At 39.8% G+C, this 24,165-nt stretch overlaps 1 protein-coding gene across 1 annotated transcript in view; it reads right to left on the reverse strand.

Moving 5' to 3' along the window:
* Positions 1-5,062: 5,062 nt before the first annotated feature.
* The window catches only part of LOC115821599 (tripartite motif-containing protein 35), a 30,623-nt gene continuing 11,520 nt past the window's right edge, over positions 5,063-24,165 (reverse strand). Inside the window, exons 5-8 of the mRNA XM_030785409.1 lie at positions 17,961-18,079; positions 16,770-17,317; positions 8,979-9,816; positions 5,063-5,196 (exon numbers count right to left, since the gene is read on the reverse strand). Coding sequence (XP_030641269.1) covers positions 5,063-5,196; positions 8,979-9,816; positions 16,770-17,317; positions 17,961-18,079 — 1,639 coding nt within the window. The remainder of the gene's footprint in view (positions 5,197-8,978; positions 9,817-16,769; positions 17,318-17,960; positions 18,080-24,165) is intronic.

Genomic DNA, 24,165 nt, shown 5'->3' on the forward strand with positions numbered 1-24,165 from the left:
CACAATATGTAGCATTCCTATAGAATTAAGAAAAATGAGATCACAAGGTCTTGGATAGCCATACAGTTTGGAACACTGACATCACAATAGCTGGCATTCATACAGAATTAAGAACACTGACATCACAATACCTAGCATTCCTATAGAACTAAGAACACTGACATCACAAGACCTTGTATAGTCATATCCTTTGGAACACTGACATCACAATAGCTGGCATTCATGTAGAATTAAGAACAATGACATCACAATACCTAGAATTCCAAAAGAATTAAGAACACTGACATCAAAATATCTAGCATTCCTATAGAACTAAGAACACTGACATCACAATACCTAGCATTCATATAGAACTAAGAACACTGACATCACAATACGTAGCATTCCTATAGAATTAAGAACAATGAGATCACAAGACCTTGTATAGCCATACAGTTTGGAACACTGACATCACAATAGCTGGCATTCATATAGAATTAAGAACACTGACATCACAATACCTAGCATTCCAAAAGAACTAAGAACAATGAGATCACAATACCTAGCATTCATATAGAACTAAGCACACTGACATCACAAGACCTTGTATAGCCATATCCTTTGGAACACTAACATCACAATAGCTGGCATTCATATAGAATTAAGAACAGTGATATCATAATACGTAGCATTCCTACAGAACTAAAAAAAATGAGATCACAAGACCTTGTATAGCCATAGCGTTTGGAACACTGACATCACAATAGCTGGCATTCATACAGAATTAAGAACACTGACATCACAATACCTACCATTCCAAAAGAACCAAGAACAATGACATCACAATACCTAGCATTCCTATAGAATTAAGAACACTGACATCACAAGACCTTGTATAGTCATATCCTTTGGAACACTGACATCACAATAGCTGGCATTCATATAGAATTAAGAACAGTGACATCACAATACCTAGCATTCCAAAAGAACTAAGAACACTGACATCACAATACCTAGCATTCCTATAGAACTACGAACACTGACATCACAATATGTAGCATTCCTATAGAACTAAGAACAATGAGATCACAAGACCTTGTATAGCCATACAGTTTGGAACACTGACATCACAATAGCTGGCATTCATATAGAATTAAGAACACTGACATCACAATACCTAGCATTCCTATTGAACTAAGAACACTGACATCACAATACGTAGCATTCCTATAGAACTAAGAACACTGACATCACAAGACCTTGTATAGTCATATCCTTTGGAACACTGACATCACAATAGCTGGCATTCATATAGAATAAAGAACACTGACATCACAATACCTAGCATTCCAAAAGAACTAAGAACACTGACATCACAATACCTAGCATTCCTATATAATTAAGAATACTGACATCACAAAACCTTGTATATCCATGCCGTTTGGAACACTGACATCACAATAGCTGGAATTGATTTTGTACTAAGAACAATGACATCACAATACCTACTATTCCAAAAGAACTAAGAACACTGAAATCACAATACCTGGCATTCCTATAGAACTAAGAACAGTGACATCACAAGGCCTTGTATAGCCATACCGTTTCGACCACTGACATCACAATAGCTGGCATTCATATAGAATTAAGAACAGTGACATCACAATACCTAGCATTCCAAAAGAACTAAGAACACTGACATCACAATACCTAGCATTCCAAAAGAACTAAGAACACTGACATCACAATACGTAGCATTCCTATAGAACTAAGAACAATGAGATCACAAGACCTTGTACAGCCATACAGTTTGGAACACTGACATCACAATAGCTGGCATTCATATACAATTAAGAACACTGACATCACAATACCTACCATTCCAAAAGAACTAAGAACACTGACATCACAATATGTAGCATTCCTATAGAACTAAGAACAATGAGATCACAAGACCTTGTATAGTCATATCCTTTGGAACACTGACATCACAATAGTTGGCATTCATATAGAGTTAAGAACAATGACATCACAATACCTAGCATTCCTATAGAACTAAGAACACTGACGTAACAATACGTAGCATTCCTATAGAACTAAGAACAATGAGATCACAAGACCTTGTATAGCCATACAGTTTGGAACACTGACATCACAATAGCTGGCATTCATATAAAAATAAGAACACTGACATCACAAGACCTACCATTCCAAAAGAACTAAGAACAATGACATCACAATACCTAGCATTCCTATAGAACTAAGAACACTGACATCACAAGACCTTGTATAGTCATATCCTTTGGAACAATGACATCACAATAGCTGGCATTCATATAGAATTAAGAACACTGACATCACAAGACCTACCATTCCAAAAGAACTAAGAACAATGAGATCACAATACCTAGCATTCCTATAGAACTAAGAACAATGAGATCACAAGACCTTGTATAGACATACAGTTTGGAACACTGACATCACAATACGTAGCATTCATATAGAATTAAGAACACTGACATCACAATACCTAGCATTACATAAGAACTAAGAACAATGACATCACAATACGTAGCATTCCTTTAGAACTAAGAACAATGAGATCACAATACCTAGCATTCCTATAGAACTAAGAACAATGAGATCACAAGACCTTGTATAGCCATACAGTGTGGAACACTGACATCACAATAGCTGGCATTCATATAGAATTAAGAACACTGACATCACAAGACCTACCATTCCAAAAGAACTAAGAACACTGACATCACAAGACCTTGTATAGCAATACAGTGTGGAACACTGACATCACAATAGCTGGCATTCCTACAGAAGTAAGAACACTGACATCACAATACCTAGCATTCCTATAGAACTAAGAACACTGACATCACAATAGCTGGCATTCATATAGAATTAAGAACACTGACATCACAATACCTAGCATTCCTATAGAACTAAGAACACTGACATCACAAGACCTTGTATAGTCATATCCTTTGGAACACTGACATCATAATAGCTGGCATTCATATAGAATTAAGAACACTGACATCACAATACCTACCATTCCAAAAGAACTAAGAACAATGAGATCACAATACCTAGCATTCCTATAGAACTAGGAACAATGAGATCACAAGACCTTGTATAGCCATACAGTTTGGAACACTGACATCACAATAGCTGGCATTCCTATAGAACTAAGAACAATGAGATCACAAGACCTTGTATAGCCATACAGTGTGGAACACTGACATCACAATAGCTGGCATTCATATAGAGTTAAGAACACTGACATCACAATACCTAGCATTTCTACAGAACTAAGAACACTGACATCACAATATCTAGCATTCCTATAGAACTAAGAATACTGACATCACAAGACCTTATATAGCCATACCGTTTGCAACAGTGACATCACAATACCCACCATTCCAAAAGAACTAAGAACACTCACATCACAATACCTGGCATTCCTATAGAACTAAGAATACTGACATCACAAGACCTTGCATAGACATAGCGTTTGGAACAGTGAAATCACAACACCCACCATTCCAAAAGATCTAAGAGCACTGACATCACAATACCTTGCATTCTTATAGAACTAAGAACACTGACATCACAAGAACTTGTATAGCCATAGCGTTTGGAACAGTAACATCAAAATACCTACCATTCCAAAGGAACTAAGAACACTGACATCAAAATACCTACCATTCCAAAAGAACTAAGAACAATGACATCACAATACCTAGCATTCCTATAGAACTAAGAACACTGACATCACAAGACTTTGTATAGTCATACCGTTTGGAACACTGACAACACAACAGTTGGCATTCATATAGAATTAAGAACAGTGACATCACAATACCTAGCATTCCAAAAGAACTAAGAACACTGACATCACAATACCTAGCATCCCTATAGAATTAAGAATACTGACATCAAAAAGCCTTGTACAGCCATACCATTTGGAATACTGACATCACAATACCTAGCATTCCTATAGAACTACGAACACTGACATCACAAGACCTCGTATAGCCATACCGTTTGGAACACTGACATCACAATAGCTGGTATTCACATAGAATTAAGAACACTGACATCACAATACCTACCATTCCAAAAGAACTAAGAACACTGACATCACAATACCTAGCATTCCTATAGAACTAAGAACACTGACATCAAAAGGCCTTGTACAACCATACCATTCGGAATATTGACATCACAATACCTAGCATTCCAAAAGAACTAAGAAGACTGACATCACAAGACCTTGTATACCCATACCGTTTGGAACACTGACATCACAACAGCTGGCATTCATACAGAATTAATAACAGTGACATCACAATACCTAGAATTCCTATAGAATTAAGAACAGTGACATCACAATACCTAGCATTCCAAAAGAACTAAGAACACCGACATCACAATACCTAGCATTCCAAAAGAACTAAGAAGACTGACATCACAAGACCTTGTATAGCCATACCCTTTGGAACACTGACATCACAACAGCTGGCATTCATACAGAATTAAGAACACTGACATCACAATACCTAGAATTCCTATAGAATTAAGAACAGTGACATGACAATACCTAGCATTCCTATAGAACTTAGAACACTGATATCACAATAGCTAGAATTCATATTGAACTAAGAACAATGACATCACAATACCTACCATTCCAAAAGAACTAAGAACACTGACATCACAATACGTAGCATTCCTATAGAACTAAGAACACTGACATCACAAGACCTTGTATAGCCATACCGTTTGGAACACTGACATCACAATAGCTGGCATTCATATGGAATGAAGAACAGTGACATTATAATACCTGCCATTCCAAAAGAACTGAGAACACTGACATCACAATACCTACCATTCCTATAGAACTAAGAACACTGACACCACAAGACCTTGTATAGCCATACCGTTTGGAACACTGACATCACAATACCTAGCATTCCTAAAGAACTAAGAACACTGACACCAAAATACTAATTATGCGACGCTGCGTACCAGACACTCATTGAAAAATTGACAACTGGTGTTAGGGTTCGCCAATCCTCGGTTGCCCTACATTTTGCATACAGACGCTAGCCTCCATGGTCTCAGTGCAGCCCTGTATCAAGAGCAGGATGGTCAGGTGAGGGTTGTTGCTTATGCCAGCAGAGGATTGTCCAACTGTGAAAAGAGATACCCTACTCACAAACTAGAGTTTCTAGCCTTAAAGTGGGCTGTAGTTAATAAATTCTGTGACTACCTCTATGGAGCTGAGTTCACTGTCATGACTGAAAATAACCCCACTGACATATATACTCACATCCTCAAAACTTGATGCTGCAGGACACAGGAGTCTTGCTGCCTTGTCTAATTTCAATTTTAATTTATTGTTACACTGTATTTGAATTTTTATTTTGTTACGGGAAAAACATTTTCTAAGTGTACGTCGCAAGTGTGAATTTATGTATTTCATAAATTAACAGTTAAGTTTTCTTGCATTTTGTTCTTTCTAAGTGCATCCCTTGTTCAGTTAAAGAAATAGCGAGAGAGAGAGTTTTTTGTAACTATGCTGAAAGGTTGTAGAATTGACCATAATGAACGTATTCTGTGCTATGCATATTGTTAATTCCGCTGGGTCTGGCTCGCCATCTAATATACTGTCTAGTTGTGGTAAAAGTCTCCTAAAAAAACAATCTGCATGGCACAGAATACGTTCATTATGGTAAATTCTACAACCTTTCAACATAGTTACAAAAAACTCTCTCTCTCGCTATTTCTTTAACTGAACAAGGGATGCACTTAGAAAGAACAAAATGCAAGAAAAATTAACTGCGTACCAGACTCGGGTGTCCACTTTCCACCAAAGGGCTTCTTGAGATCAGCGTTGGTAAAGGATTGGGAAATTTTTAACTTTCTCCTAGGAGGAAGGTAGCCAACGGTAAGATCATTAAGAGGCTTGGCGATCTACTCCAAGGTCGCGGTGGCAGGAGGCTGAGGAGGGTAGCCCAGACATCCCTTTCCCCGGCTACATGCACCAGCTCCTCCTGGGGGATCCCAAGGCGTTCCCAGGCTAGCTGAGATATATATTTCTCCCAACGTGTCCTGGGTCTTCCCCGGGATCTCCTCCCAGTTGGTCGCGCCCAGAACACCTCCACAGGGAGGCGCCCAGGAGGCATCCTGACTAGGTGCCCAAACCACCTCAACTGGCTCCTTTCAATGCGGAGGAGCAGTGGCTCTACTCCCAGCTCCTCCCGGGTGTCTGAGCTCCTCACCCTATCCCTAAGGGTGCGCCCAGCCACCCTGCGGAGGAAGCTCATTTCCGCCGCTTGTATCCGTGATCTCATTCTTTCGGTCACTACCCAGAGCTCGTGACCATAGGTGAGGGTTGGAACAAAGATCGACTGGTAAATTGAGAGCCTTGCCTTCTGACTCAGCTCCTTCTTCACCACGACGGTCCGGTACAACGACCGCATGACTGCCGCCGCCGCTCCCCGATCCGCCTGTCGATCTCCCACTCCATTTTACCCTCACTCGTGAACAAGACCCCGAGATACTTGAACTCCTCCACCTGAGGCAGGAACTCAGTCCCAACTCGGAGGGGGCAAGCCACCTTTTTCCGGCATAGGACCTTGGCCTCGGACTTGGAGGTGCTGATCCTCATCCCGACCGCTTCACACTCGGCTGCAAACCGCCCCAATGCGTGCTGGAGGTCACAGTTTGAGGAGACCAAAAGAACCACATCATCTGCAAAAAGCAGAGACGCAATCCTAAGGCCACCATACTGGACACCCTCCTCACCCCGACTGCGCCTTGAGATCCTGTCCATGAAAATTAAGAACAAGATCGGAGAAAAGGTACAGCCCTGGCGGAGTCCAACACTCACTGGGAATGAGTTTGACTTTGTGCCGAGAATACGGACACAGCTCTCACTACGGTTATACAGGGACCGAATGGCTCGCAGCAGCGAACCTGGCACCCCATACTCCTGCAGTACCCCCCACAGGACACCCCGGGGGACACGATCGTAAGCCTTCTCCAGGTCCACAAAACACATGTAGACTGGATTGGCAAATTCCCATGACCCCTCCAGTATCCGTGCAAGGGTGAACAGCTGGTCCGCTGTTCCACGGCCAGGACGGAATCCACATTGTTCCTCCTGGATCCAAGGTTTGACAATCGGCCGCAGTCTCCTGTCCAGTATCCTGGAGTAGGCTTTCCCAGGGAGGCTGAGTAGTGTGTTACCCCGATAACTGGAGCACACTCTCCGGTCCCCTTTTTTAAAAATGGGGTAATCTGTACCCATCTTCTCAGATTTCACTGTAACGGTATTGGATACAGCAATAGAGCCAGATACCAGACACAGCGATGACGTAATTTTCGCTGTAAAACCGCGGAAAAATCCAAACTCTTCAATTCTACAACTCCCTAGCAGCAGCTCGCTAGCAGCGGGTGTTTCTAGCGGGTGTTCCTGCCTGCATACAGAGACTCCGTTACTCCCTGGTATTTGACCTCTGGGGCAAGTGATCCTACCTGGAGAAAGAGACACTGTTTCTCTGCCAAAGAAAAGGACAAGGAAACAACGAAGCGAGATATTTGTACGGCCAAAGTTTTGATGTACTTTCTCTTGCACAGTTGCAACTTTAACTTCAACCGGCTAATTACACTGTAACGCACACAGTATTCGACGGACGAAAAGACGACCGGATCCCTTTTTATTTCTTTAAACATCGATTAACTAAATCAAGAACCCTTCAAGATCATCGTACAAGCCACCGAGCCCTGAAGATCTTCAGGTGACAAGGAAAGGAACTTCTCCCTGGACCTGCGAATTGTACTGCTCATCAGGCCACCAAAGACGCACCTTCAGTCGCCACGCAATGAGCTATTCAAAGTAAGGCTGACATCTGGGCACACTTTAGTCTTATATGCAGTTAACGTGAAAGAAGTGTTGCTATTTGAATTCTTTTATGATTTAAATGTACACACAGTATTTCATGTACAATATGGTTTTTAACCGTATTTTCTTTTGGTTACAACTAATGAAGGATAGATCTGGCAGGCGTTCTTTCTCTCTCTAACTCCCTTTTTCTGATTGCACACCTCCGACATTGGGATTGCAGCGTGACTTAAGGGTTGGGTAGAGTTGTTCAGTTTAGGGCCTACTTACTTGAGACTAGCTCTCAAGTTAGAGATTCTTTGTTCTCTCGCACACATGCGCTTCTCGTTGCCCATCCCCACTCTAGTTGGTGCCTAGCACACACGCTTGCGCACTACATCCTCATACCACGCATACCTCTTGCCTGTGCGCCTGCGCACAGCCTCTCTCCCTCGCTCCTCCTCCTCTTTTCTGTGCGCCTGCGCACTGCCTCTCTCCAAAGAACTCCTCCCTCTCTCTTCAGTGCGCAGCTGGGAACACGCCCACATACACGCACGCTCTCTCTCTCTCACACACACACACACACACACACACACACACACACACGTATCTCTGGTCTGACACTCATTCAGTCCTACACTGAATACTTGTACATAGACTCATCACCATTTTGTTACCATTTAAGCTTTGATCATTCTATTTGCTGCTGATTATTGATTGTACCATATCAGTATTAGTTTGCCAAGTAGCATTGATTATGTTAATAAATAGTATGTTTGAAATAAACTGTTGTGCTGTCTGTTTCTGCTGCAGTATTCACTGAATGTCAACCTCTGCCATCAAAGTACTCCCAATTACCATCATCAGCCGGGTTGTTCATGAGTGTTATGGATTTAGTAGTGTAATTGTAATACATTAGTACTGCAATAGCACAGTGTTAAAGCTAGCTTATCCCATTAATCTTAGTTGTTTAATTAATAAAATATTGAACACCCAAATTAATGGTTAATAAATTATATGAGACTGATTTATTAATCCTATCACACCTACATCTTTTGGTGTCCCTGTGTTAGGATTGCAATTGTACCTGCATGGCGATGCATTCGCTCAAGTTTTGTTGCTCTCCTGTCTTCCTCAGCCCTTAGTTGCAACAACAGCTCTGCAAAATCAGGAGGTGTCCTTGTCCTCAAGTCAAGCTGCAGTGTAAGTATGAGGGAGTGATCCCAGCAGCCACGTTGAACCTGCTTCAGTAGCTGGCGATTGGAAGACTTCTGCTTTATTCCGTTCCTCCTGACAGCGGTGCTAAGGAGCGTCTGCAGTCTCTGTAAATAGTCAGAGGCTTTCTCACCTGGGTTTTGGTGCGTGTTTAAGAACCTGGCAAAGATTTCATCACCATCTTCAACCAACCCATAAGCTGATTCAAGTAGCTTTACATAGTCTCTGGGATGAGCTGCAGACCCAAGCTGCTTCACCACATCTGAGGCAGGTAGCAACAGACTCTCCAAGATTTTTCTCTGCTGCACATCTAAGGGAATACAATCTTGAAACAAAAGATCAACATGAGTGCACCATGTATCGAAATCAGCGTCACCTGGAGGCTTGGGCAATTTACCAGAGAAGGAGCCCAGCCATTTTGAACGTGTTGTGAAACCATCATTTTTGATGACATGCTCAACCACGATGCACTGTATCTCAGGTGGGTTTAGGTCGTTACTGGTAAGTATATTAGACCTGTCAGTACAAGCTTGTTGCCTCATTGAGGAGCTGGACTTGGTGTCTGACTGAGAGGGAAACTGTTGTGGTGCAGGCTTACTGAACTCCTTCTGTCTTAATGATTGTTGCAGGATGGGACTGCTGCTATGATCAGACTGGGCATCTTCAGAATCGGTGATGTCACTGCTGTCATCAGAATCGGGGGGGGACCTCTGTATGAAAATTGGGACGGATCAGCGAGCTGTAGCAGCACTTTTACATTGTCTACACGCCACTTAACTGTTGCATCCCTAGCAGTCTGGGGAAATCAGATTTTAAAAGAGCAACTGGTTTGTTAGTGTCAAACTCCACAATCACTGCGGACTGCCCTGTCTGCTCTGCAGTGGGTCTTACTCTCACTACTTTAACAATGGCCCCATACTTAAAAGTAGCAATTATGTCATTATCTGAGTCTGAGTGAGTAATGCCTAAAACAGAATGACCTATGTGCTCTAACATTGTAATGCTTCTCAATATCCTTAACACTCATGTTTCTCAATGTTAAAAGAAAATAAACTGTAATAAAAAAATGATTAAATATTGCTTTACACTTAGTAAAAGATACAAAAGTAATTTAGCTGCCCTTATCCTCCTGGCTGGCTTGCCACAACTTGCTCATGTAACGTGGTGGTCTCTTCTCTAACTGATAACTAACGGGCACAGCAAAGTTAACACTACGTCTCTAGGTTCGGAAAGGAGGATAGTAAGCGGGCAGAAAAGCACAACAAGAAAATGGTTTGGTAGAAAACAGGTAAGTATGTATTAAAGGGACAGAAATATATTCACTTAACGGGTTACAAAACTGATAATGAGGCTTCGGGGAACAAAATAAAACAAAAAAATAAATAAATACAAAAGAATAACTCCTTTCAGTCCCACAGTTGCTACCCAGGTAGGCTTCTTTGCTGTAGGCACAAGTCCAAGTGTATGTGGAAATGTAAATGGGATTGTATGTGAAAAAAAAAAAAAAAAAAAAAAAAGAAAGAAGAAAAAGATAGAGTAGCAGTGCACTGTCTGAGTCTCTTAGCTGATGGAAGTCGTCTGACGACAGGAACTCCTCACACTATCTCGGCATGCGCTCACCGCTGGGTCTGGCTCGCCATCTAATATACCGTCTGGCTGTGGTAAACGTCTCCTAAAAAAAACAATCTGCATGACACAGGATATGTTCATTATGGTAAATTCTACAACCTTTCAACATAGTTACAAAAAACTCTCTCTCTCGCTATTTCTTTAACTGAACAAGGGATGCACTTAGAAAGAACAAAATGCAAGAAAACTTAACTGTTAATTTATGTAATACATAAATTCACAATTGCGACGTACACTTAGAAAATCTGCATTTTCTTTCCGTAACAAAATAAAAATTCAAATACAGTGTAACAATAAGAGAGCAGGGTATAGATCTACACATTCAAAAGGGTCTGTTAGCATACATCCGATCACTCGACACACTAGCACACACACGCATAAAGATTACCAGCCTTACACAAGTTCATACAATCGACAATCATACAACACTACTCCCGCCCCCCCCCCCCCCCCCTCAAAGAAACTCGTACTCCTTTGTACGCAACGAATTTAGTCCCAGGTCTATCACTGACTTAACTATACAAATACCATGCTAACATGACTAGCGAATTAGCTAGCATAGCACAGAAAAGAAACAACTCACCTGAGTTTCGCTCAACAAATGCAGACGTGGGAAAAGTTACCTTACACGTTGCGCTGACACAGTTATCGTGAATTGTGTAATAAAAACTGACTGATTCAATTTACTGACTCCTGTATGACATACTAATAGGCTTTTTTTTTTTTTTTAAATGTCCGTTAATCAGTTCAACTCCTTCATGTATACTGTGCTGTCGGTATTCTTTTCGGAAGTGCGCCCTCTGCAGGAGCTATCTATAACTGGCTTACAGAGTATGGAATTAATTAATGTGGGTTACAAATAGAACTAAGAACACTGACATCACAATACCTAGCATTCCTATAGCACTAAGACAACTGACATCACACTCTCATTCTCTCTTTCCCACTCTGTCTCTGTCTTACACACACAAGCACACACAAAACACACACATGGCGACACAGAAGCCTTTCCTCCAAACGGTGTGAATGAAGTCATAGATGGAGTCACAGTCAAGCCACTACTATGTCAACAAGAAATGGTAATGGTATGGTAATAAACCATGCTCTTAGTAAACTTTATTTCCAAAACGTTATCCATATTCAAGGCTGGGCCAAGCAGAGTTCAATACGACATTATCAGGCTACTGTGGACAAAAACGGAACAAAATTCAGAAAACAGGCCAGAGTCAAAACTTAGGAATTTGATCATTCTTTTACGTGACATACAATGAAAGAGATGAAAAGTTTAGTGAAAACTTTTAGAGGCAACAGAGGTGGAGTGTTTGTCTTTGTGCTACTGCATATTTATGTATAACTAATAATGCATACTCTCTACAACAGAGTCATTTCAGTAAGGAATGTTCTCATATTCAGATATTGAGTGATATTGACTGTATAAAGCATTGTCTTATGATGATTTGATACTGATCTGACTTTCTGAGGTCTAAATACAGTGCTATCACTGTGTTAAAATGGAGTCCAACCTCAATGCAATGTCAACCCAAAGACATCAATAAAGGTCATTACTGGTGGTTTGATGTGTCTCAGTGATTAAAGCTTTCCATATATTAATCCTCTGCTCAAACGGAATGAGAAACGCACAAATCACAAGCACACTCCATGCTAGATGAGGAGGGAGTGGTAATAAGCCCTAAGCGTCTTAGGTTACTCTGCTTATCTGTTTCCTGTTGGACCTTTGCTACAGGAAAAAGTTCACAGGCACACACACAAAAAAAAAAGAAAGTAAAGAAAGAAGACTCGGTGAGTAAATAAGACACCTCTCCTTTCCTGTTGGACCTTTGTCACAGGAAAACAATTCACACAAAAACCACAGAGAGACCAATCTGATCGTATGTTCTTAATCATGTGATCGCTCATCTGTGGCCTGTCGTTCTCAGAGTGGACTAATTTAAGTCGTCTATTCACACAAAGTCACACAGATAATTGGAGATTGTAGAGCCCTGACAAACTCATCAGAGCTGATATACATTTTACTGCATCATCAGCAGTAATTAATAGGACAGAATGGAGTTGACTGAGGGAAACATATAACAATACAACACTCTCAGTTCTCAGAGTCCTCTTGGACTTTCACTACTGACCATGAATGGACTGTGGTAAAATGGAGATATAAAGAACCCGAAACTTTTCAACCTCAATGCAATCATTTCAATACTGCACATTGTTTCCTTTAGATGTAAAAACTGACAGTAAAACGGACCATAAACACAATGAAAAGACATGAATAAGTAGAATTTATTAATCATTTATTACATCATCACTGATGCACAGAGCAGATCTGGTCTCCATGTCACTGCACTATATCACTCTCCTGTTGGTTTAACATGACTAACTTTAATACGCAGTGACTGCGAATATTCTGGTCTAAACAGTGTGTTTGTGATGGAGCTGAACAAACAGTTCCACAGATTCATCCACTGACAGTGTCTCTGTTTATGTGAGCTTTGCATTAGACAATGTCAAAGTTTCAGGACGTGTACTGACTACACATCTTTCACACTGAAAACTATATCCTGACTTCACTCTGCAAAAAACCCTAAGTGATTGAAGGTAACACATATCTGTTTTTAGCTCTTCATGGATCATCTTAATGAACTTCATTTGTAACAACACCCACCATATCAACTCAGACATCTCATTAATATCATCTTTAATGAGCCTTAATCAATATGGACCTAATACTACTGACACAGTGTCATGCAATCAGAATCCTCTAATAATCAGACTCGAACCTCTGACAGGTTCTAACAGAAATAGGGAAAAACAGTTCAGTGATTTTCCCCCAGTGATTTTGATCCACTTCATTCTTAAAATGAGGGAGAGCCAGTCAGAATTGCCCTTTACAAAAATTCAGCACCTCACACATTTTACCAGAGAGAAGGAAAAGTAAAACTCATTCTTTCAACATCTTCAAGAGTTAGTTTATACCAGTTTAATTTCAAAGAGAACAGAATAGAAAAGACAAAAGAAATGAAAGCGTTTAACTTGAGCTAAATTCCAGACATATTTTCTTCACATCAGAATGAAGCACAAAGCAGAGAGATTCCTGTGATTGCTGTTTGACAATGATAGTGAAAGTACAGTCATCACTGATGAATCCATTACAGGAGATCAAGTATTACTGTGTGAGAAAATGGCCTCTTAATGATCTCTGTCAGGTGAGTATTCCTCCTGTTCTGTGTGGTGTGACATCTTCAGTGACCCTATTCTTCTTTCACGTAGTCACAGTGTCTGTAAAGTCTGTCTGCAAAAGTTCTAGAATGACAAAACATCCACAAGGTGTCCGGTTTGCAAGAGAGGATCTTTACAAGACAATCCCCTCCTTAACCTTGTGTTAAAGAACCTATGAAAGACTCTCTTATCAGAGAGAAGTCTGAGATCCACATTTTCAGGACCCAGGGCTTTAGGTGTGATTCTAGAATCAACACTCAGGGCTTTATATAAGATTCCAGTACCAGCACTCAGGGTTTTAGAAAGGATTCGAGAATCAACATTCTCGGCTTTATGAATGATTCTAGAATCAGCATTCAGGGCTTTATAAATGATTCTAGAATCAGCACTTAGAGCTTTACAAATGTGATAGACAGCACAATAACAGCAGCAACTAACTAACTAACTAACAGCAAAATGGCACTACACACACACACCCACACCTTGTAATATTGTATCAGATAACTATTACATAAATGTATGGAATAACAGCTGTAACACTCGCCCTCTTACTGGTTTAGTCAGTTCTCTAAGTGAAAAAAAACCCACCCTGGTGGGACAACATACACACACACACACACATGCACGCACGCATGCACGCATGCACTTACAGAGACATGCACACATGCACTCATACAGACACACACACACACACACTAATGGTGGAAATACCCAACTGTAATGGTAAACAATATTATGGAAGTTGATCAACCTGCATTCAGTCAATGTGTCATTCATTTCCGCTTTGATAGTCGGTGATTGTTTCATTAGAACATTCCATCATTCAGCACAATGTTTTGATTGTTTATTTATTTGTGGCTACCATGTTTCCAAAGGCTTAAATTCCGGAAGAAGTCTTAATCAGACTCGACTGAGAAAAGTATCTGAACAAGACCAGGTAAGACTAGTTCAGCTTGCACCGGTTTAGGAGTAGCACCTGCTACCGTGCGACTACCTAGGGTTATGGCTACTGCTGTTTTGCCTTTACTTCACTTTTGTTTTATAACGTTTTGTCTACCGTTTATTGTTTTACCTGACCAGATGGGCAGACTGATCAGAGTTTGCTTGTCTGAGTTTGTTTGGCTAGTATCATCCTGCTTTGGTTTATTGTTTTGCCTGCTTTACTGTTTATTGTTTTGTCTGCTTTGGTTTATTGTTTTGTCTGCTTTACTGTTTATTGTTTTGCCTGCTTTTCTGTTTATTGCTGAGCTTTGTTTTAAACCTGCGTACTTGGTAAACCAACTGCAGATGCACTTTCCAGTATTAGTTTCTTCATCTTTAGTAGCAAAGTGATCTGTGATGTGTTTGGCGATCATGCTGCGGCAGGAGGTCTCAAAGCCTGGTTTCCCATTATTAATCCTTGCCACTGAATACTTCATTGGTGTGCTTTTCTTGCACCTAACCCCTTTGTGCACCTCTTTTTGCAGTGTGTGTATGTGTTTGTGGTTGCGAATGTATGTGAGTGCGTGCATGTTCACTATTCACGTGTGGCGGTGGTAAGTATTCCTCTCTTGAATTAGGTAAGCCCCCATTAGTTCCCTCTGCAGTCGGCCTGCCTCTGCCTCATTCCTTCACTTCACCTAACAGTCATATTGTGGCGGTTTGAAGGTATTGAAATACCCTGTTAAAACCCCTCTTTCATGCCCTTATTACGCATTTAAGGTGCTACTTCTTGTACATTAACCCCCTCTCTTGCAGCCTTTTCTTCTGTTACAGCAAATTAATTATTATTACTCTTGAAAACCACATCTCTGGCCTCTTTTACAACAAAAGACCTGTGCAACATTTTCCATTTCTTAAGGGATTAGGTATAAAACTCTCTTCGTGCAAAATTCCTGAGGTGGCGTTGCCAATATCCACGTTGTCCCGGGGGAACCTTACTTAGGCACATGTAGGCACAGCTTGGAAATGAGTAAATATGCATACATGTTGTTTTTACAAAATATATATGTCGCAATGGATTTGTCAGAAAAGCTGTGTCGGATGTGTAGACTTTTACAATATATAGCGTAGCATATGAAGGGCTGTATTTTCCCCCCATTTTGTTTTTCATGAATTACAGCACAAAAAGAACAAAAAAGCTTCTTTTTGGCAAATTGACAGCTGTATGGAGTGTGTAGTTTATTCACAGTAAATACTTAAAAAAAAATGAATCATACATTATATCAGACAGATACACGATATTGACTGTATGAAGATATGAAAAGTGTACTGACTAAACAAATACATAAGAAAGTACTTTTCCAGCTCTACAGTATCCTATGTGTCGAGATGCTGTAACCCTTTTTACACAGCCTGTTCAAGCAGGGGATGTTGTGCCTTTATTCCGCCTTGGCATTTTTTGTTTCCATTTCAAGTGGAGAGATATTTGACTGACAGCCTAGGACAATAGCCTAGGTGTGATCCCAGCCCCCTCCTAACGACCGCATCATGAATCGCTTAGTCAGCTGACCAACTCAGAAGTTCCCTTCAACGTAAGCTAATGCGTTGGAAGTAGCTTTATCATTCAAAGGCTTACGTCACATTTGGCTTACATTTCTGGCAGATGTCATAAGTTTTGTTCCCTGAACATCTGCCAACTTGATACAAATGAGGAAATGGTCTCGGGCATTTTCTTTGTGCCACTGTCAACTGCAACTGTCTGATGCATTGTGCTCAGAACGTAAAACACTAACTGTGTTTTTACAAATCACACTCACAAATCTAATCATCAAAAATTTAAATTTCATATTAATGTGAAGCTTTTTCTCAATTATCATAATACATTAGATCTTAGGAGTTCCACTGTGACACAAAACTTCACTGGTAAGATCCTCAGAGGCGAGAGTTTACATTTACAAGAGAAGAATGGAAACATTTTCTCCGCAAAAGTGTGTGTGAAGGTGTGTAGGTGTGTGTTATTTAGAGGGTCAGAGAATGAGAGTTTTCCTGTGTCCCAGTCCAGTTCCACTCTGATCCTCTGGAGTTTACTATTCACTGTCAGTTGACTATCTGACCCTCCTGAGGCCTTTGACCAGTATTTACCATCATATAACCACATACTCCAGACACCAGTGTTAAAAAAGGTATATCCCTTCCTCTGGTTTGACTCTGTGGTCACACCCAGGCACCAGTCTATATTGTCCCCAACATCAACATCCCAGCAGTGTGTCCCTGAGTTAAAACTCTCAGAGCCCAGAACACATACAAATCCATCAAATCTCTCTAGATTATCAGGAAGCTGCTGATAGTCATCACTGAATCTCACACTGGTCAGATCCTCAGAGAAGATAAGATATGGTTTTGCAGTGTTGGGGTCCAGAATCACAGGAGCTGAAGAGAGAGAAGAGAGACAGAGGGAGAGATTGAATATTCAATATGTTTACATGCTTTTATTGTTATTATTAAATGGCTTTGTTGAATATTGGATTCTGATTGGTGAAATATGGTATTCTGTGGCATTGTTTCTTTTAATGAGAGCAGTAAAATCCTTTTTAAATCAATAAAACATTTTTAAACCAATATTTTGTGGCAAATCATTGATTTCCTTAGCTTGGCGTTGTGGATCCCACACCACCCTTTTGGGGTTTATTTCGTAATAATGACCAGCTCATGTACATTATTCCTCACTTAATTTTTCTTCACTGATACTGGGATTCACAGTTGTGAAGCAAATGGAAAAGGGAGACAATGAAAACAATTCTAAAACCAAAACATCCTTTATAAAGCAGTGGTTTGTATAAAGATGAATTCAGTTATGTAAATACATGCGAATTACAGTGATGTCATTACTGAACTTATTTAGCCAAATATGTTAGAGAATATTGCACTGAGATAATTGTTTGTGAGTTTTATTAGATATATGTGTGTTATTTTTGGTTGTATATGCTGTATTTGTTGTGTTTGTGTGTACATTACTGACTTACTGAATCTATTGATTTTCTTTTCCTTTTAATTCTCTCTTAAGTAAACTCACTGTACTGAACAATGTCCTGCATCTTCTCCCACACTCTGAACTTCAGGTTGCCCAGGTGCTTTGCCACATTGATCAGTGCTCCTGAAAGCATCTGTGGATCCTGCAATGTGCACTGGGCTCTGGAATAACATTCAGGAGTCAGTATAGCTGTGGGTTTTGTATCACAGAAAAAGAAGAGAGTTAAGAGACAGGTTACTTACCTTTTCTCTGTTTCCTCAAAGTTCTGTGAAAAGAGATGAGTTATTAACCAGGTATCTAAAGTAGGTGTATGATTTATTACAGAGAAGCACAGACTGCCAGATAGACACACACACACACACACACACATATATATATATATATATATATATATATATATATATATATATAGAGAGAGAGAGAGAGAGAGAGAGAGAGAGAGAGAGACTTACCCTCAAAAAAAGAATGTCATTTTCACCCATCTTGTCTTTTATGACTCTGATTGTGTCTGAGAGAGAGGAAATCTCTCTGGTCACTTTTTCAATCTTCTCCTTTATCATCTGACTCTTCTGCTCCTCTTCCTCTCTCAGTGCAGTTATCCTGACTGTCTCTTCATCTAGTAGAAATTGATGAAGTTTCTTGAACTCTGTCCTAATCTGTGTCTCTGTGTTTTGGGCCTGAGTCTGTTAAGAAAACATTTTAATCAGACTTGGTGTTTTCATGAAGGAGCTGGTTGTCTGACATAAAGCCATGGGATTCTAATGACTTTGTCTCTTCCTCCTTTTAGTTTAGTCAGTTAGTTTAATGTGTTACTTAGTTTGTATAAATACCGCTGTTGTTTCATTGTTCCCTTTTTGAGGTCTTTGTAAACACCAAGCTCTACGTCCCTGAATTTGTGAAATTAGTCACTGATCTTTGTACCAATGCCTTTCAGTTTGTTTGAGTATTTTGTATCTAGTCCATTGTTCCTGTTTGATTGTTCTGCTCCTTGTGTCCTGTGCCAAACTTGATTTCAAAAAATTTTCAATACATTTCTTTGAATATCCATTGCATCCAGCCTCTTCTCCAGACCATGACAGACATGTTGTCAGTGTAGGAGAACAAGACAAAATGTAACATGGGCCAGTCATGGCGTAGACTTTATTTTGATCCTTTTTTTGGCAGATTGATTCTGCAGTAATGTAATTGATACTTCAGTGTTCAAACATTATTCTTTTAATAATTACCATTAAAAATTCCGATACATAGACACACACACACACACAGACAGAAACACACTCACAGAGAGAGGGAGAGAGAGAGCCCACAGCCCATGACTGCAGATACAGTATAGTAAGGTATTAATTTTCACAGACAGGGCTAAGATTATGACACTGCTTATATTTGTATGGTAAGAAAAACAGATATGTATAATGTTTGATCACCTGTCAGGGTTCCTGCATGAACTGTTTTCTCTGCTGTGCCCCTGCTGGTCATTTCTGGTGTTAGCTGTTTGTTTTTGTTTTTTTGTCATGTGCTTCTGTTTAATTTGGTTTTCCATGTGTTCTGGCCCCGCCCCTCACATATTGTGTCATTGTGCTCACCTGTTGCTTGTTGGAGTTGTATTAGTCTGTCTGTTGAAACCCTGCCTTTGTCAGTTCATATTGCTTTCCCCCCCAAGTGTGTCGTATTAACCTTCTGTTATTCTGCTTGCCTTCCGTGTTTGACCTTTGCCTGTTTTTTTGACTGTTTTTGCCTGTTGGATTTTGCTTCCTCTGCCTTCCTGTCTTGCCCTGCACCTGTTTTTTGAACCCTCTGCCTGTCCCTGGAATTTGCCTTTGTCTGTTGTTTTGGATTGTTCGTCTGCCTCTGACTGCTCTTGATATGACCTCTGCTTGTTTTTTGGATTCCGCTTTCTGTCAAGTGTACTGAAAGACTGTTGCGTGGCACGATAAAATTCTTAATTCATTCACTGGCGAGTCTGCAACTGAGTCCTAAGTTTTCCCTGATATCACCCTTCTAATGACTAACAGATAATATAGTTTATTAAAGTGATGAAGAACTGCAGTTGCTGTGAGTCAGACATAAGTCATAACTCTACAATAAGAGATTTATAACACTGTATTATAACTGACCTACACAGAACAAACAATGATAAACACCATGTAGATTCATCAGGAGATTAAACACAGTCTGTCATATCTGTCATGTCTGACTCCACCAGTGTGAGGAATTCATTTCTGATATGGGCAAAATGATTCTTCTCAGCAAGCAACAGAGTCTTTGCTTATACAAATTAGTATTTAGCAAGTCTTGTGTCCCACTCTCTTCTACTTATAAGTCATGTTTATTTTTCTCACCTTAATGTATTGTGCTGTTTTATCACAGGTCACTTTGACTTTTTTAAAGAGCTCCAGTTTCTCCTGTAAGGACTTCAGTGTAGACTTCAGTTCCTCCTGGAATAAAACTACACTTTAGTGTCCATGTAGTTCATTTAGTTACATGTGTTTATGTCTGGCATCCAGAACTTTCCTCTATAACAAATATAAACAGCTGTATTTCTGGTTTTATTTGTTTATTTGAAATCAAGTTTCCAGATGCACTGATGTTCTTTGATGTAAAAATATTTAAAACTTCATTTAAGAAATCTGAATGACACAAAGTATTTCTCACCTTACAACCATGTGAAGCTTCATCTACTGGACGGAATCTGTGGTTTGTGTGTTTTTCTGAATCCCGACACACCAAACACACAGGCTGTTTATCCTCCAGACAGAAGAGTTTGAGTTTCTCACTGTGCAGACTGCAGAACTCCTCAGACCCTCTCTGACTTCTCTCTTCTAAGAAAGTCTCACACAGGTTCTTTAACACGAGGTTACGAGGAGGCTCAGATGTTGACGATTGTATCATGCAAATTGGACATTTCTTGACTCTCTTTCCTTCCCAGAACTGCTGCAGACAGACTTTACACAGACTGTGACCACACAACAGAACGACAGGATCCTTGTAGATGTCAAAACACACAGGACAGTTTAAATCCTCTAATAGATTAGAAGCCATTTTCTCACAGTAACACTTGACCCTCTGTAATGGCAGCACTGACTTTGAGCGCTTAACAGCAATCACAGGAATCTGTTTGTTTGGTAAGTTTGATAAGTCATTCCCCTTTTTCTCTTGGACATCCAGCGGAGAAAGTTCTAAAGAGGTACATATCGACAGACTTGATTTTATTCGTTTTTCAGATGAAACGTGTCAGGAGGTGAGTTTAAATAATCATTCTGATTGGCTCTCCTACATCTTAAAAAATGAAGTTCATCAAGATGTCTCATAATGAAGTAAAAATAGCTTTATTGTCTTCCTACAGTGAGGCTGTGTCGGTGGGTGGAGTTTAGATAAAGGACAGAGACTTCAGCAGCCCTACACAAAATTAAATAAAAATATAAATATGTAAACAGTGTAATCATCTTAAATATTGCTGCCTCTGCATGTCAAGGAGTTTTTTTTGGCTCTGGATTTTTTTTTTTTCATTTCTTGTTTTTTTGTGGGATTCAACCATGTGTCACACTCAAGATCCTGTCTATACTGTCCCTAAAATCAACATCCCGAAAGTGTGTCCCAGAGTTACTTAGATAGAAAGAAAGAAAGAAAGAGAAAGAAAGAAAGAGACTACTGTAAGTCAGGTTGGACAGATACACATTCCAAACCAGAACCAGGTGTGTCTTTGTTTGCTTGTGTGTGCGAGCTCACAGATATTCTAAGCTTAAGCTTATATAAAACATTGTGTGCGAAGAATTCACACATCCTGTGTGACATACAATGAGGAAAGTCTGAGTTGTCAGTAGAGATGCACTGGTGCCAGTTTTAGGAACTTTCTGAAAACATGATGAATATGAATCTTTTGATATTGGGAAATATAATTTCTTTTCATAAATAAAATATGCAACATATGTAGCAGACATACAAACTGCATCAACATCTCAGAGTAAACAGAGGCATCAGTAAACCTACAAAAATGAAGTAAAAAAATATAATTATGTAAACAGTGTAATTATCTGAAACATTTCTGCCTCTGCTTAATAGGAGTGTGGTAAAGTATAATGAAACGACCCCAATAAACAACCAAATAACCAAATAAGATCTAATATGGGGTGTTGGGTGTAGACTAGGGAGAGACTACCAGCTCTAACTGTGCTGTACCATTCTTACACAATACTTCATTGGCAATGGAGTGACCACTTATTCTAATTTTTTTTTCCATTTGTGAGCCTCAGTTGGTGTTGACTAGGGAATCTATTGACACTTGTTTGTTGCAAACAAACGAGGTCCAAATGAATTTCCAAAAATAAGGTCTGGTTTATTACGGACTTGAAATGTTACAGGTCGTTTAAACAGTAAAATAAAATGAAATTAAATATAAGAAAAACCAGAAACTACTAGGGCACAGGAGAAAGAAGCCAGCAACTGAAAGGTCAAAAGCTGTGTGCTCTCAGTCAGCTACACCGTCTGCCTCCTCCTTTTCCTATATAAAAGACCTTTTGACCTGTAGAGGGGGATATATTAAATGATCAAATAAATGGCTCCTTCAGGCAAGATCCTGCAATGCTAAGGAAGTGACCAGTATAGAGACTAAAACTGACAGTTTCCTCTATCCCAGTCCAGCTTCGCTCTGATCCTCAGGAGTTCTCTCTTTCATTCACTGTGGGAAACAGTCACGTCTCTTCTGCTGGAGGTTGTGTCCAGTGATGACCATTCACGTATAGAATACACCAGACATCACTATGAGAGAACATCTCTCCTCTATTCTGCTTAAACTCTGTTTTCACACCCAATATCCTGTACTGTCATCATTATCAACATCCCAGCAGTGTGTCCCTGAGTTATGGCCCTCAGAGCCCAGAACACATGTGTAACAGATGTTGTGTGACAGGAGAGAGAGGGAGAGAGAGAACGGATATCTATTTTTCTTTTCTTTTTTTGTCTGTTTTTATGTCCCTCTACTTTAGAGGTTACTGTGGATCATTACATTGATCAGTGCTCCTGAGGGTATCTCTGAATCCTGCAGTGTGCACTGGGCTCTGGAATAACATTCAGGAGTCAGTGCTGCTGTGGGTTTGTTTGGTTTTATAGAGAATGTGAACTAAGAGACAGCTTGCTTTCCTCTAATATGTTTTGCTCAAAGTTATGTGAAGAGATACCAAATGGAATAATCACTGTGTAATAATTACCTACTGAATATTTGAGAAAGAAAGAATGAAAGAAAGAACCAGCAAATCAGGTTGGAAAGGTATTCATTTCAAAGCACAGCTATGTGTGTTTTTGTTTACCTCTGTCATGTTTGACTGGGTGCCTTCATTGGTATTCTAAGTATTATACTTATCTGGATCATTGTCCAAAAAGTATTCACACATCCTGGCACATACCCTGGGAAAGTCTGAGTTGTCATTAGAGTGCACTGTTTTAGGAGGAACTATCTGTAAGCTTGATGAATATGAATGTGTCCAATTCAACTCTTCAACTGTTTCTTATTATGATAGTGTTTCATTGTTGATAAGAAGTCCTGTAAAAATAATTACTGACATTTTGAAATTTTTCTTATTTTGTCATCCTCTTTTACAGTGGAGATTTGGTGTTTAATAATCCTTTCTCGTAATGAAGATTTAAAACAATAATTTATATGAAAAAATAAAATGTATTGACTTTAAACAGAGACACCATCTTTCAGATGTGGCTGTGCTCTGTCACTGTTAAACTACACTTCACTGGTAACATCCTCAGAAGAGAGACTTTACAGACACTACAGAAGTATAGACATATAGTCTCAGTGAGTGTGTCAAACTGTCTATGAGTGTGTGTACTGTATATGTGTATAGCTGTGTATGTGTGTGTACTGTATATGTGTATAGTTGTGTATGTGTGTGTACTGTATATGTGTATAGTTGTGTATGTGTGTGCACTGTATATGTGTATAGCTGTATGTGTGTGTGTACTGTATACTATATAAAGTTAAAACTAGAACATGAAGATGTTTTAAAACTCTCTCTCATCAAACACTGGCTGATCTCAGATCAGCTGCATCATTCGTCTTTAGGAGGGAACACAGAGATCACAAGAGAAAGAATTTGCCTGGAGGCAGTTTGGAAACTAGATGCATGTACAAAACCAAGAGTCTGTATTGAAGATCAAGAGCTGGTGAAGAGAAAAGAGGGTGAGCAGATGGAACAGGGGAACAGACTAGGGTTCTCTGACTAATGAACAGGGCTTGTCTTTA

The sequence above is a fragment of the Chanos chanos genome, chromosome 9 (genome assembly GCF_902362185.1).
Source record: "Chanos chanos chromosome 9, fChaCha1.1, whole genome shotgun sequence".
Classification (NCBI taxonomy): domain Eukaryota; kingdom Metazoa; phylum Chordata; class Actinopteri; order Gonorynchiformes; family Chanidae; genus Chanos; species Chanos chanos.